A 13,173-nucleotide genomic window follows, 5' to 3' on the forward strand; every position below is an offset into this window, starting at 1 on the left:
GTCTTGCTCTGTCACCCAGGCTGGAGTGCAGTGGCATGATCTTGGCTCACTGCAACCTCCACTTCCCAGGTTCAAGCAATTCTCCTGCCTCAGCCTCCCAAGTAGCTGGGATGACAGGTGCCCACCACCATGCACGACTAATTTTTTGTATTTTTAGTAGAGACAGGGTTTCACCATGTTGGCCAGGCTGGTCTTGAACTCCTGACCTCAGGTGATCCGCCCGCCTCGGCCTCCCAAAGTGCTGGGATTACAGGTTTGAGCCACTGCACCTGACCTATAATGCATTTTTTTAAAGGCAAAATGTTTGAACAGACACTTTACCAAAGAAGTTGCATGGATGGAAATAAGCACATGAAAAGAGGCTCAACATCATTAGTCACTAGGGAAATGCAAATAAAAACCATAATGAGATACTGTTACAATTTCATTAAAATGAACAAACTAAAAATAAAAGTTAGTAAGGATATAGAGAATTCTCATCCACTGCTGGTGAGAATGTAAAATAGAACAATCACTTTGGAAAGCAGTTTGGCAGTTTCTGAAAAAAAATATGCCGATTATATTCCTCTTCAAGGTATTTGCCCCAAGGGAAATGAAAACATGTGTATACATAATGACTTTGGGGTTTTAAAAATTATTTTATTATACTTGTTAATTTTTATCAATTTATTTATTTATTTAGACACTAGGTATGAGACTGGCTCACTTTTGTATATACAATAACTTTTGTACAAACGTTCATAGCAACTTTATCTGTAATAGCTCAAAATTCCCATCAATAAGTGAATGGATGAACAAACTGTGGTATATCCATAAAATGAACTGTTTTTCAGCAATAAAGAGAAATGGATGTTTGTTACAAGGAACAACATGGATGAATCTCAAAATAGTTATGCTGAGTGAAAGAACCCCCCCCCAGAAAACAGTAGAGACTAAATCATGTCGTTGACATATGGAATCACATGCAAGTTAAGCTATAGTGACAAGAAGCAGATCGATAATTGCCTGTGATGCGGGGCTGAAAGGAAGGGGTTACCAAATAGTGTACAATGTAGGAAATTTTTGGCGGGGATGAACTTATTCATTTTCTTGATTGTGATAGTGTCATGGTTACATACATACATACAGAGTCAAACGAACTCTAAATACATATGCAGTTTATCGTATGTCAATTATACTTTTTAATAGACTGTAAATATTTAATTTAAAAAGTTGGGGCCGGGTGCGGTGGCTCACACCTGTAATCCCAGCACTTTGGGAGGCCGAGGTGGGCAGATCACGAGGTCAAGAGATCAAGACCACTCTGGCCAACATAGTGAAACCCCGTCCCTACTTAAAATACAAAAATTAGCTGGGCGTGGTGGCACACGCCTGTAATCTCAGCTACTTGGGAGGCTGGAGCAGGAGAATCGCCTGAACCTGGGGGGCAGAGATTGCAGTGAGCCGAGATTGCACCACTGCACTCCAGCCTGGGCAACGGAGCAAGACTCCGTCTCAAAAAAAAAAAAAAGCTGGAGGTGGGCAAAAATGTCCTACCTTTAAATTCTCTTTGACCATGATGTACCTTCGTAGAATTTAAGACAGAGTAAAGAGAATGTGATACTTACTTGAGAAAGTCTGTCTCCCTTTGAATTCTCATTATCTCCGTGCTTGTCAAACACTTCAGGCCACTTACGTGTGCAAAACCGGGAGACTAAAATTAAGAATATAGTTATATAGAGAGAGTCATATAGTCAAAATAACATGGTAAAGGCTATGGTATAGTAAAATTCCATTAAAAATCATTATGGGGGAATACACATAGACATACAAAGAGGAATAGTAGACACTATAGACTCTAAAAGTGGGAAGGGTGGGAAAAGGCGAGGGCTGAAAAATTACCTATTGTGTGCAGTGTTCATTATTCAGGTGAAGGGGACCCTAGAAGCCCAGACCTCACCATTACACAATACATGTAACAAACCTGCATCCCCTAAATCTATAAAAACAAAAAGTTTGGCCGGGCGCGGTGGCTCAAGCCTGTAATCCCAGCACTTTGGGAGGCCGAGACGGGCGGATCACGAGGTCAGGAGATCGAGACCATCCTGGCTAACCCGGTGAAACCCCGTCTCTACTAAAAAATACAAAAAAACTAGCCGGGCGAGGTGGCGGGCGCCTGTAGTCCCAGCTACTCGGGAGGCTGAGGCAGGAGAATGGCGTGAACCCGGGAGGCGGAGCTTGCAGTGAGCTGAGATCCGGCCACTGCACTCCAGCCTGGGCGACAGAGCGAGACTCCGTCTCAAAAAAAAAAAAAAAAAAAAAAAAGTTATAAAAATAAAAAATCATTATGAGGAGTAATGTAATTATTACTCTAGTATCTAACATTTCTAAATTAAAGTGCTATTCACAATCATATATGTATATTTCATTAAAAATGAGAGTTTACAATAAAAGATACCTGAATTTTCCATCAGACCAGATTTTAGGATTTAAAAACCTTAGTATCCCAGGCTGGCCAACATGGCAAAACCCCATCTCTACTAAAAATACAAAAAAAAAAAAAAAATTAGACAGGTGTGGTGGCGGGTGCCTGTAATCCCAGCTACTAGGGAGGCTGAAGCAGGAGAATCGCTTGAACCTAGGAGGCAGAAGTTGTGGTGAGCCAAGATTACACCATTGCACTCCAGCCTGAGTGAGAGTGAGACCCTGTCACACACACACATACAAAAAAAGGAAAAATAAATAAGTAAATAAACTCTGCCAGGCGCAGGGCCTTACGCCTGTAATCCCGGCACTTTGGGAGGCAGAGGCAGGCAGATCAACTGAGGTCAGGAGTTTGAGACCAGCCTGACCAACATGGAGAAACCCCATCTCCACTAAAAACACAAAATTAGCTGGGCGTGGTGGCGCATGCCTGTAATCCCAGCTACTCAGGAGGTTGAGGCAGGAGAATCGCTTGAACCCGGAAGGCAGAGGTTGCGGTGAGCCAAGCTTACACCATTGCACTCTAGCCTGGGCAATAGAGTGAAACTCCATCTCAAACAAATAAATAAATAAACTTTAGTCTCTATTTTTCTCAAAAATTATATCTCTAGGAAACTCAAAGGACTGAACTTAAGACTTCAGGCTTTATCCTGTAGGCAACGGGGAGCAGTCAGAGGTTTCTCATTGCTTTTGTGCCACATCTAACATGGCCTAGGCTGGGTGTAGTGGCTCACGTTTGTAATCCCAATACTTTGGGAGGCTGAGGCAGGAGGATCGCTTGAGGCCAGGAGTTCAAAAACAGTCTGGGCAACATAGTAAATCCCCATCGCTACAAAAAGAAAAAGAAATAAATAAAAACGTAACATGACCTAGACCCTGAGTCTCAAAGTGGTGGTCTATTAGCCAAATTTGGCCTGCCATTGAGTTTTATTTGGCATTGGCTCCCATAGTATTTCAAAATTTGAACTAATTGTCAAAACTTTAAATTATGTTATTACACATAAAGATGTAGGTTTCTGGCTTCTCATGCAAATTCATTGGATGTAGCAACACTGAGCCTTCAGTCCTTCTTGCTAATGGTTGCCTGAGGCTGGGTAAAGTGATTCCTTTAACTGGCTGGGGCACTTCACATTGTCAGAGAACCTGCAGCTCTCATGCTCCTACACTATGGCCAGGTGTCAGCTGCCATTTATCCTCTACCCAGGCTGCATCATGCGTTTACTCTGCTGCCTGACCCCAGGTTCCCTCAGGCCAGATGCTGAGCTCAGAGATACCTTGTCTCCCTGAGGTTGTTGAAATGTGGTGATACCCACCAGTGTCATTAATTCGGATATATGCTAAAGTATGCTTCAGATGGGATTCAGCTGAAATACTGAGAAGACTCTTACCAATATGAAGGAAAAAAGTGGAAGAAAAAAGTTTTGTGGTCTTCTCCTGGCCTTCCTGGCTTTCTGAACTCTAGTCAAATTCCCTAAACTTTGTCTTTGTCCTGCTGTTCCTAGTTTTTGGGGATTCTAAATTTTGGAATCTTTAAATATTATTTTTATCTTTCCCTTGTAAACAACTCAAACACCTAAGTGGGCAAGGTAATCCAAATATTTATGCACAAAGAAAATATTTCTAGGCACATTGCAAATAATTATGGCCACATGAGACTGCTTTTCTAAAACAGCTCCTGTGTTTTATCATATACGGTCATTCATTCTTCAAAATGGTATGTTTTACCTCAGAAGCAGTATTCTTATTTGGGTCATGCCAGTGTGCACTGCCCACGGATTCTGAGTGTGCTCATCAGCCCATCTGATAACCAGAGAACCCTTCTTTCCAGAAGATTGGGAGAGGCAATCTTCCATGCAGGGGGGCTGCCCTTTTGTTTAGTGGGCCTTGCAAGCAGGCCTTCCCAGGTCTGGTCCTCTGGCCTGGGCTTTGTGGTTCTCCAAAAAATATAGTGAATGGGCAGATGAAAGAACCTAGGAGGTCAGGCTGAGTTACACCTTGGCGTTAGAGTCTAGAAGTGAAGGAAAGAGCTTGACCTTGGGATAACTGGTCTTCTAGGCCAGTGATTCTCAGTGTGGGCTGATCAGCAAAGTCATCTGTGGACTCCATCCCAGGCTTATGGACTCTGACTATCTAGAAGGATTGCAGGGAGCATAGCTGGGACTTGATACATATTTAAAGTTTCCCCTGGGTGACTGTGATATGCAACTGGGTTTGGAAACCATGCTTTTCGCCTCCTTTATACTTGATGGTAAGTGTGAGCAGCCATGGAATCATGGGCACACAAGAAGCAGTTGTGGTTACACAAAAAAATGTGACTCCAGGTACATTAAACTTGGCACTCAAATAGGAGGAAGAGAACAAGGGCTCCTGGGTTGCCCTTAGATGCCAAAAGTCCAAATTGGATTTTATAAACATTGAAAAATCAAAGCACTATAATAGTAGGCAACTAGTGTAAGAGCATCTTTCTTGTGTTATAGTAGTAAGAATGCATTGATACGCCATTTATTTATTTATTTATTTATTTTTGAGATGAAGTCTCACTTTGTTGCCAAGGCTGGAGTGCAATGGCACGATCTTGGCTCACTGCAACCTCTGCCTCCCTGGTTCAAGCGATTCTTCTGCCTCAGCCTCCTGAGTAGCTGGGACTACAGGTATGCAACACTAGGCCCGGCTAATTTTTGTACTTTTAGTAGAGAAGGGCTTTCACCATATTGGCCAGGCTGGTCTTGAACTCCTGACCTCATGATCCGCCCACCTCGGCCTCCCAAAGTGCTGGGATTACAGGTGTGAGCCACCGCACCCAGCTGATATGCCTTTTATTAAGGTCATAAGTCACCTCTATCTTGGCAAAGCCAATGGGAATTTCCAATTGTCTGTCTCTATCTAATTAGAACCTGCAGTAACATATGACATAGAGGAACTTCTCCTTGAAATTCTTCCATTTCTTGGTCTCCATGGCAACATATTCTTTTGGCTTTCTTTCTACTTTCAGGCTCCTCCTCCCCTGCTCAACCTCTAAGTTGAGGACTTTCTTCATTTTCCTTCCCTTCATTTTCTGTACAGCCTTGACTAGTGATCTCATTCAGACCTAAGCTTCAAATACCATCAACATATTGAATATTTCCATATTTCTAAGTACATATCTCCAGCCCTGACCTTTCCTGAGTGTGAACTTGCATATCCAACAGTCTACTCAACACCTCTACTTGGATGTCTAATGTGTCCTTGGACACCTGCTCCTCTCTCATCTTTTCCAGCTTTGTCAATGGCACCATTATCTCCAGATACTCAGGACAAACCCTGAGAGGCATCCTTGGCTCCTCACCTTCCCTTCCAGCTATTGGATCCCTCAGCCAAGCCTACCTCCTATCCTGACTACCTCTACAACCTTGGTCCAAGCCACCAGCATTTCTCACCTGGAACAAAAGCCCCCTAAATAATGTTCTCTCTTTCCTCTTCCATGGCCTAATCTCCATACTGTGGCCAAAGAGAAAACTTTTAAATGTAAATGGGACTATGTCTTGTCTGCCAAACAGATTCCCTTTACAATTAGAATATAATTCAAACTTCTTATGGTCAGACTAGTGTCTATGACTCTCAACCATGCCTGACCATTAGAATCATTCAGGAGTTTTTTTGTTTTTTTTTTCTTTTAATGATGCTCAAACTCCACTTCAGACCAATTAAATCAGAATTTCTGACGCTAAACCTTGGGGATTGGTCTGAAGCTCCTCAGGTGATTCTAACGTGGAGCCATGTTTGAGAACCACAGCTCTAGACACTCTGGCCCCAGCCACCTTCTGCCTCATCTCCCACTTTGCTCATCAGGCCTGAGAATGTGGATTTCAAATAAGTTCCCATGTGATGCTGATGCTGCAGGTCTGGGGATCACCTCTGAGAACCACTGCTGTATCTCATTACCATTTTATCTTCTTCATGACACTTACCACCATTTTAAATTTTCTGTTTATTTACTTATTTATTATCTGTCTGCCCCCAAGCCCAATAAAAGGTAAGCTCCATGAATACAGGGACTTTTCTTGTCAAACACAGTATTCCCAGCACTATAACAGTGCCTAGCACATGGTCAAAAGAGGGGGAGGTGCAGTCTTAAAGTATTTCATGGGAAGCATTAAAAACATAAGAGGTATTTGGGTACCCTAAAGATTGTCCTTAGAAGTTACCTGGGACTGGCGGGTGGGTGGTCTAGAACCTGATCCTCCACTGTGAGCTGGGATTTCCAGTGGACTCTCTGAAAAGCGAAGATCTTTCAAAGTTTTAGGGTCAGTTCTTTCACCTACCTGGAGGTCTACAATGATATTAAAAACATCACTCTTTGAGCATCTGTAATTATACATAATCATGCAAAGATGTCTTCACAGTGGGAAACCTTTTAATAAAGAACCACTGTTACCACATTGCTTTCCTTGAAGTAATAATTATGTAAAGAGCTCCCGCCACACACTCAATGTATTAGAAGTGAGAAAGAAAAAACAAGCCCAGACTGAGAAGATCGTCTTCCCCGCTGCATTCTACAATAGTCCACGTCAGGCTTGGAAAACAGACAGATCAATCCAGTTGCAAAGTTAGCAGGAAATATTATATCTCCCAAGAACACACTGCAGCCGTAAAATGTCGTTAACAGCCCCCTCTTTGCATGACTAGTTTTTCTTACTCACTGAGAAACCCTGTTCTCTAAAATCACAGATTATCAGAAACTTCGCTGTTTGAAATTCTCAGTAAGAATGAAACATCTAACTCTTGCCTGAGGAATCTAGGTCACTTTGACATAGAGAAGCAGCCTCCATGTCCAACCCTGGTGCAAAGATAATCATTTCTGAGCACGGTGTTCCCCGTGTATCTTTGTAATTTCCAAGGCAACAGAACCCTGGGTCCCCTTCCCAGTCGATACCTGATGCTGATCCCTTCACACCCAGACCAGCTTCGCTTTGAGCCTATCAAAACTCTGCTTTCATTTATATTTCACCCAAACTCCACCCTTCCCCCAAACTCTATAACTCCAGTGTTTCCTCTGTTTTGGTGAGATGCCCCCATGGCTCCCTGCGGTGGGTCAAGAAATCTGACTTGGTTGGACTGCTTGATCCTCCTTCATGATCTTAAGCTGTTAGCAAGGACAGTATAAAAACTCAAAGTACAGCATATTTTCCTGCCCCAGTGTTTCTTATTCCAACACTTCTCCAGACAAGAAAACATGCAGTGAACATGCCATGAACCTCTTTGGTGGGTTCAGAATACAAAACCTTGTTTTTGTTCTGTCACATCATACCTGGAAACTTTCTGAGGTTAACATTCCAGCTGCGTTGATTTTCAGAGTTCTGATATTTCTTCTTTAGTTTTGATCCAACTAATCCATTTTTGAATTCCTAGGAATGAAGAGATTGCATATCACTTACTTGGTTATTCCCATGTGAGAATTAAAGCTGCACAATAGAGACAGGGTCGTGGTGTGCATTTCTTATTTGAAAGAGTTTACGGTTGTTTTCATGAAGTAATCCCTGTTTCACTTTATTCTGGAAACATGCAGCTTTGTATCTGGGCTGGGCTGCTCAGTTGGCAGCACGTCTGGATGTAGGCCTCACCAGGTGAAGCGGCCAAGGCAGGAGGCAGGGAGCAGCACATGCAGGCAGGATGCTACAACTGTAGGAGTCTGGGTAACAACAGAGGGACCACCAAGTCCAGAGTGGCAAAGGCAGGGTAGGGTCAGACCAAAATCAGACTTCTGTACACGACCTGCGCACACACAGTCCTTAAACACTCTTCCCTCTGGACTTTCTCCATGGACTTGGTCCCTCACACCTGATTCAAGCCTAAGCACCTGCTGATATATGTGGGCTCAGCCCCCACAGGTGGCCCCTGCCCAGTGTAGATCCTTGCCTTGATCACACTTGAGCCCTACGCATGCCTGCATCCACTGCTTTGGTTCTACAACCTCCTCTCTAGCCTCAGGTCAAGCTTAAGTGAAACCCCTATAAATTTCCTCTGTCAATCCCAACAACATCCCTGTGACCAAGACGTCTGGGTTGGCCGCCATACTGTAGACTAGCCCATCCTCTGGCTTAGCTCCTTGAATCTTTCTCATTGATACTCACACCCAGTGCCTGAAGCTTCACACATCCTTCTCAGATGGATCTAATTGACTCTTCACAGTGGGGAGGCTTTGCAGATATTTGGGAATAAAGATTTCAACATAAAAGAATTCTATGCCCACTGAGGACTTCTACTTACCCAAAGCATCTATTCAACAGATACACAATCACTACCCTCTCCTGCCTGCCCCTGTGCAAGGCAATGAGTATAGCAATCATGCCACCTTGGAGCTTATAATGCATAGGCAAGATAAACAAGGAACAAAGTAATCACATGCTCAAAGCAGTTTATAAAAGAAGGCCTGGGTGCCAGGATAGCAGTGATAGGGCATAGCATACACAGTTCAGTTTCGTTGGAGTATATGTAGGGGGTTCACAGACAAAGCAGGAAAGGCCGACCAAGGGCAGAAACTGATGACCTGGATGGAAGGCTAAAGGTTTCTGGTTTTTTCAGTAGGTAAGAGAGAGCCACTGAAGACACTGGAGCATGGACCCCAGTGCTCAGCAGGTATTCTCATCTTCAGGGTAGATAGAAGACTGAAGAAAGGCTGAGAAATCAGTGAAGATGCTTTGCAATGGTTGATAATGACTTCAATTATAAGGATCTGACTATCAGCAGAGGTAAGGTAATAAAAGGCAAGATCTGCTCACTGAGAAAGAAGGAACCAAAATACAGTGACAATCTGAATGGATGATAGTTTCATTACTTGCCTGCCTTGAAGAATCTTTGAGAACATTTTCAACATTGTCTTCAGGAGATACTACATTCGGTGGTTCATAGCCTACCTGAAACACTTTTGTCACAATGCCACTCTGTCTGCAGTCTCTGAAAATTATTATTAAAAGAGAAAAAAGTCTGTGTTACACAAAGATTCAAAAAAAAGTGGCTAACAATTAAGATGATTTTATTAAAGTACCTTAGTCTAGCTACTAAATTTATTGCATTTCAAATTGAAGAAATCAAATGTAATTTCTATAGTCTTTCCTTACTTACTTCCTTTTGGGTTATTTACTGCTGTGTAACAAACCACCCCAAAGGTAGTGCCTTAAAACATGGATCTATGGATTCACGGTCTCCACTGAGTAGGTCTCATCTGAGCTCTTTCATGTGGCTGCCATCAGACATCAGCAAGGGCTGGAGTCAACTGAAGGCTCAACTGGGCTGGGTGTCCAAAACGACTTCTCTCAAATATGCAAAGCCTGGGCTGGGGTAACTGGAACAGCTAGGGGCTCACCACTCATCGCTCTCACTCAATCTCCATCTCTCTGTCCCTCCCTCTCTCTCCCACGTGGTTAGCTTGGGCTTCCTCACAGTATGGAAGACTCACGTAGTCAGATTTCCTCCACAGTACCTGGCTACCCCAATCCCCTGCTAGTGTTTTTGTCCCAAGAAACCAAAGCAGAAACTACAATACTTCTTGTGATCTCAGAAGTGCTTGGCATCATTTCTGAAATATTCTATTGGTCAAAAGCAAGTCACAATGCCAGCAAAGGCTACAAAAGGGCATAAATACTGGGAGGCATAGTTCATCACGGGCCATTTTTGAAGGCTATCTACCACATTCATCATGAAGATATCAGACCATAAGCCTCAAACTATTCTAAAACAAAAAATGTGTTACCTAGGTCATTCCACATGAATCAAGAGCATTTTCCCTGTCTCAGCTGTAGGCAGTGTAATATATGCTGTGCTGGTAGATTCTGTAACTCAAATACTATCATGTTTTCCATTCATTCATAATATTTCACAATTCATCTTGTTCTCTGATGCAATAAGAATTTCATGAGAAGACAATGTAGTAGTGCCCATGACTAAAAACTAGTGGTGATTTTATTTCAGTACCAGTAGCTCACCTATACTCTACTTTTTAACAGCTTTATTGAGGTATAATTTACATGACACAAAATTCATCTATTTTAAGCAACTGGTTCAATGGGACTCAGTCAGTGTAGACAACTGTGCTCAGCACAGTGGAAATGTTTAGGACATTTCCATTATCCAAAATAATTCCCTTGTGCCTGTGTGCAGTCACTCCTCGCTACCACCACCTATCTTAGGCAACCACTGATCTGTTTCCTATCTCTATAGTTTTGTCTTTTCTAGAAATTTAACATAAATGTAATCATACATATGCAGTCATCTTACGTGTCTGGATTTTTTATTTATCTCTTTTTTGGAGGCTCATCCATGTTGTTGTAACTCACTCATTGTTATTGCTGAGTAGTATTCCATTTTATAGATATATCACGATTTTTATGTCCATTCCCCAGTTGATGGTCATTTGGATTATTTCTGGGTTTGGGTCATTATGGATAATGCTGCTATGAACATTCACACATAAGTCTTTATGTGGACATGTTCTCATTTCTCTTCAATAGATACCGAGGAGTGGAATTGCTGGGTCACATGGCAGGTATCTGTTTAATTTTCAGAAACTGCCAAACTGTGGCTGTTCCATTTTACATTCCCACCAGCATCAGCTGAGGGTTCCAGCTTCTCCACATACTTGCTGACACTTGATATAGTCAGCCTTGTTGATGACCTGTACTCTCGATCATGTTCTCTGTAGGTATTTGCTTGATATGTGTCCCTTGTCTATCAAGATATAGGCTTGGCTGTTGTAACACAGAATCAAAACAATAGTGTCTTTCAGGCAGGACACGGTGGCTCACTCCTGTAATCCCAGCACTTTGGGAGGCCAAGGCAGGTGAATCACTTGAGGCCAGGAGTTCAGGACCAGCCTGGCCAACATAGCAAAACTCTGTCTCTACCAAAAGTACAAAAATTTAGCTGGCTGTGGTGGCACACACCTGTAATCCCAGCTACTCAGGAGGCTGAGGCACAAGAATTGCTTGAACCCAGGAGGCAGAGGTTGCAGTGACCCAAGACCACACCACTCCACTCCAGTCTGGGCGACACAGCAAGACCCTGTCTCAAAAAATAAACGAACGAACAAACAAACTAACAAATAGAGGTTTAAACAAGACAGAAGTCATAGGGTATAAGCAGTCTAGAGCTGGTATAGGGGTGTCATGGTGACAGGAACATGATATCAAGTTTCTACCTTGTTACTCCATCATTTCTATGACATTGCATTTATCCTCATGGCCCAACCTGACTGACCAACCACATCTACATTCCAGCCAATTGGAAGCAAAGCCCACCCTTTCTCTTTAAGGTACAATCTTAAAGTTGAACACATCACTTCTACGTGTATCCACTGGCCACAGCCCGGTACACATCTCTAACTAGGGCAACAGGGACTGGGAAGTAGAAAATCATGGGCCCTATTATTAAAGGGAAAAACAGATATTGGGGGACATCCAGCAGCCTCTCCCACATCATCATGACCACGCTTGGCATATTTATTTGATGTTTTTAACTCTCACCCCTCCTCATTTGCATTGAAAGCTCACCTTTCCCGTGTTATCCTTTCTCTGTGATTATGGCTCACTGGTTACCACAGCCCATGTTTCTATTTGCTCTGGCCAGACTCTTGATACTTTTTATATTTCCAATTATCTTTTTTCTCCAGGGTTCTTTGTCTGCTTTGCCCTTACTCATTTTCACAGTGATCTTTAATACATATTGTCTGTTTCATTAGCATTTCTTCAGCAACTGCTCAGATTTCTTACATGCTCAATTTTTATATTTCTTAAAATTTTTCAACCTTGAAGTAAATAAGTATCCCTGGATCTTAGAGGGGAAGATTTATGAATCTGTAAATCTGGTTTTATTATTTTTTTTTTAAAGAAGAGATTTAAACAGGGAAATTTAGCCACCTATGAGTCACTCCAGCCAGTGAACATGCGAGTGTCTTCTGATCACAGAAAGCTGACACATTATTTCTAAATACTGTCACTCACAGATAGGTAGTGACTATTTAGACGAATTGTATATTTCTTAGAATTTTTTTCTCCATCTTCTAGAAAGGTAGCTTAAAACTTCTACGTTGTTTAATGTTAAAGAGATTCACAAATCTGGTTACAGATATAGATGATCTTTTACGTGAACCACTTGCTTAACTCATTCGCCTCGGCATCCATCTCGTCTGCATGTTAACCTTCGGCCCCAGGCCTGTCATCCAAGATCCAATTGTCCTTCCTGTTAGCACACACTTCGCAGACATCACAAGCCTCTCCATCCAGGGATCACTTGAATCTTGGATGGTCGGGAGGCTCCCAGAATGCACGCTTACAACCCCACATGAGGTCACATGAGTAGAGGCCTGGCTCTTATCCACTTATTCCACCCCCTAAGATCCAGGCTGTTTCCCCCACCCCAGCTGGCCCTTCCTTGGGGAACCAGCTAAGGCATTCACCTTTTGAGCTGAAAATTCAAATGTTTTTTATATAAACATATAAATTTTTTATATAATATATAAATATTTTCCCTAAGCTGAGCACATCTAAAATACGTTAGTACTGTTAAGTACCTTTCAGAATAGACACTTAGTGGGCACAGAGCAGAATGGTGAGAGGCATAAAGAATGACCTTATTTTTTACTCTTTCTCGAAAGCCTTATTAACTCCTTCAAACCGCATAGTCAGTCATTAAATTGCTTCTTCATTTTACTGCTACTTGCAGCTTCTAAGGAGGCCT

General features: G+C 42.5%; 2 protein-coding genes across 8 annotated transcripts in view; one reads left to right on the top strand and one right to left on the bottom strand.

Moving 5' to 3' along the window:
- Positions 1–13,173, bottom strand: part of DZANK1 (double zinc ribbon and ankyrin repeat domains 1) — a 97,403-nt gene that overhangs the window by 73,573 nt on the left and 10,657 nt on the right. For 4 of the 6 annotated variants that reach the window (XM_050745344.1, XM_050745346.1, XM_050745345.1 and 1 more), the window contains 4 exons: positions 9,282–9,396; positions 7,751–7,847; positions 6,648–6,772; positions 1,608–1,693 (listed from right to left, as the gene is read on the bottom strand). In XM_050745344.1, coding sequence (XP_050601301.1) covers positions 1,608–1,693; positions 6,648–6,772; positions 7,751–7,847; positions 9,282–9,396 — 423 coding nt within the window. The remainder of the gene's footprint in view (positions 1–1,607; positions 1,694–6,647; positions 6,773–7,750; positions 7,848–9,281; positions 9,397–13,173) is intronic. The other 2 variants (XM_050745348.1, XM_050745347.1) reach the window with 2 other exon arrangements.
- Positions 1–13,173, top strand: part of DTD1 (D-aminoacyl-tRNA deacylase 1) — a 333,903-nt gene that overhangs the window by 21,683 nt on the left and 299,047 nt on the right. The gene's annotated exons all lie outside the window — the stretch shown is intronic.

Source organism: Macaca thibetana, chromosome 10 (assembly GCF_024542745.1).
Source record: "Macaca thibetana thibetana isolate TM-01 chromosome 10, ASM2454274v1, whole genome shotgun sequence".
NCBI lineage: Eukaryota > Metazoa > Chordata > Mammalia > Primates > Cercopithecidae > Macaca > Macaca thibetana.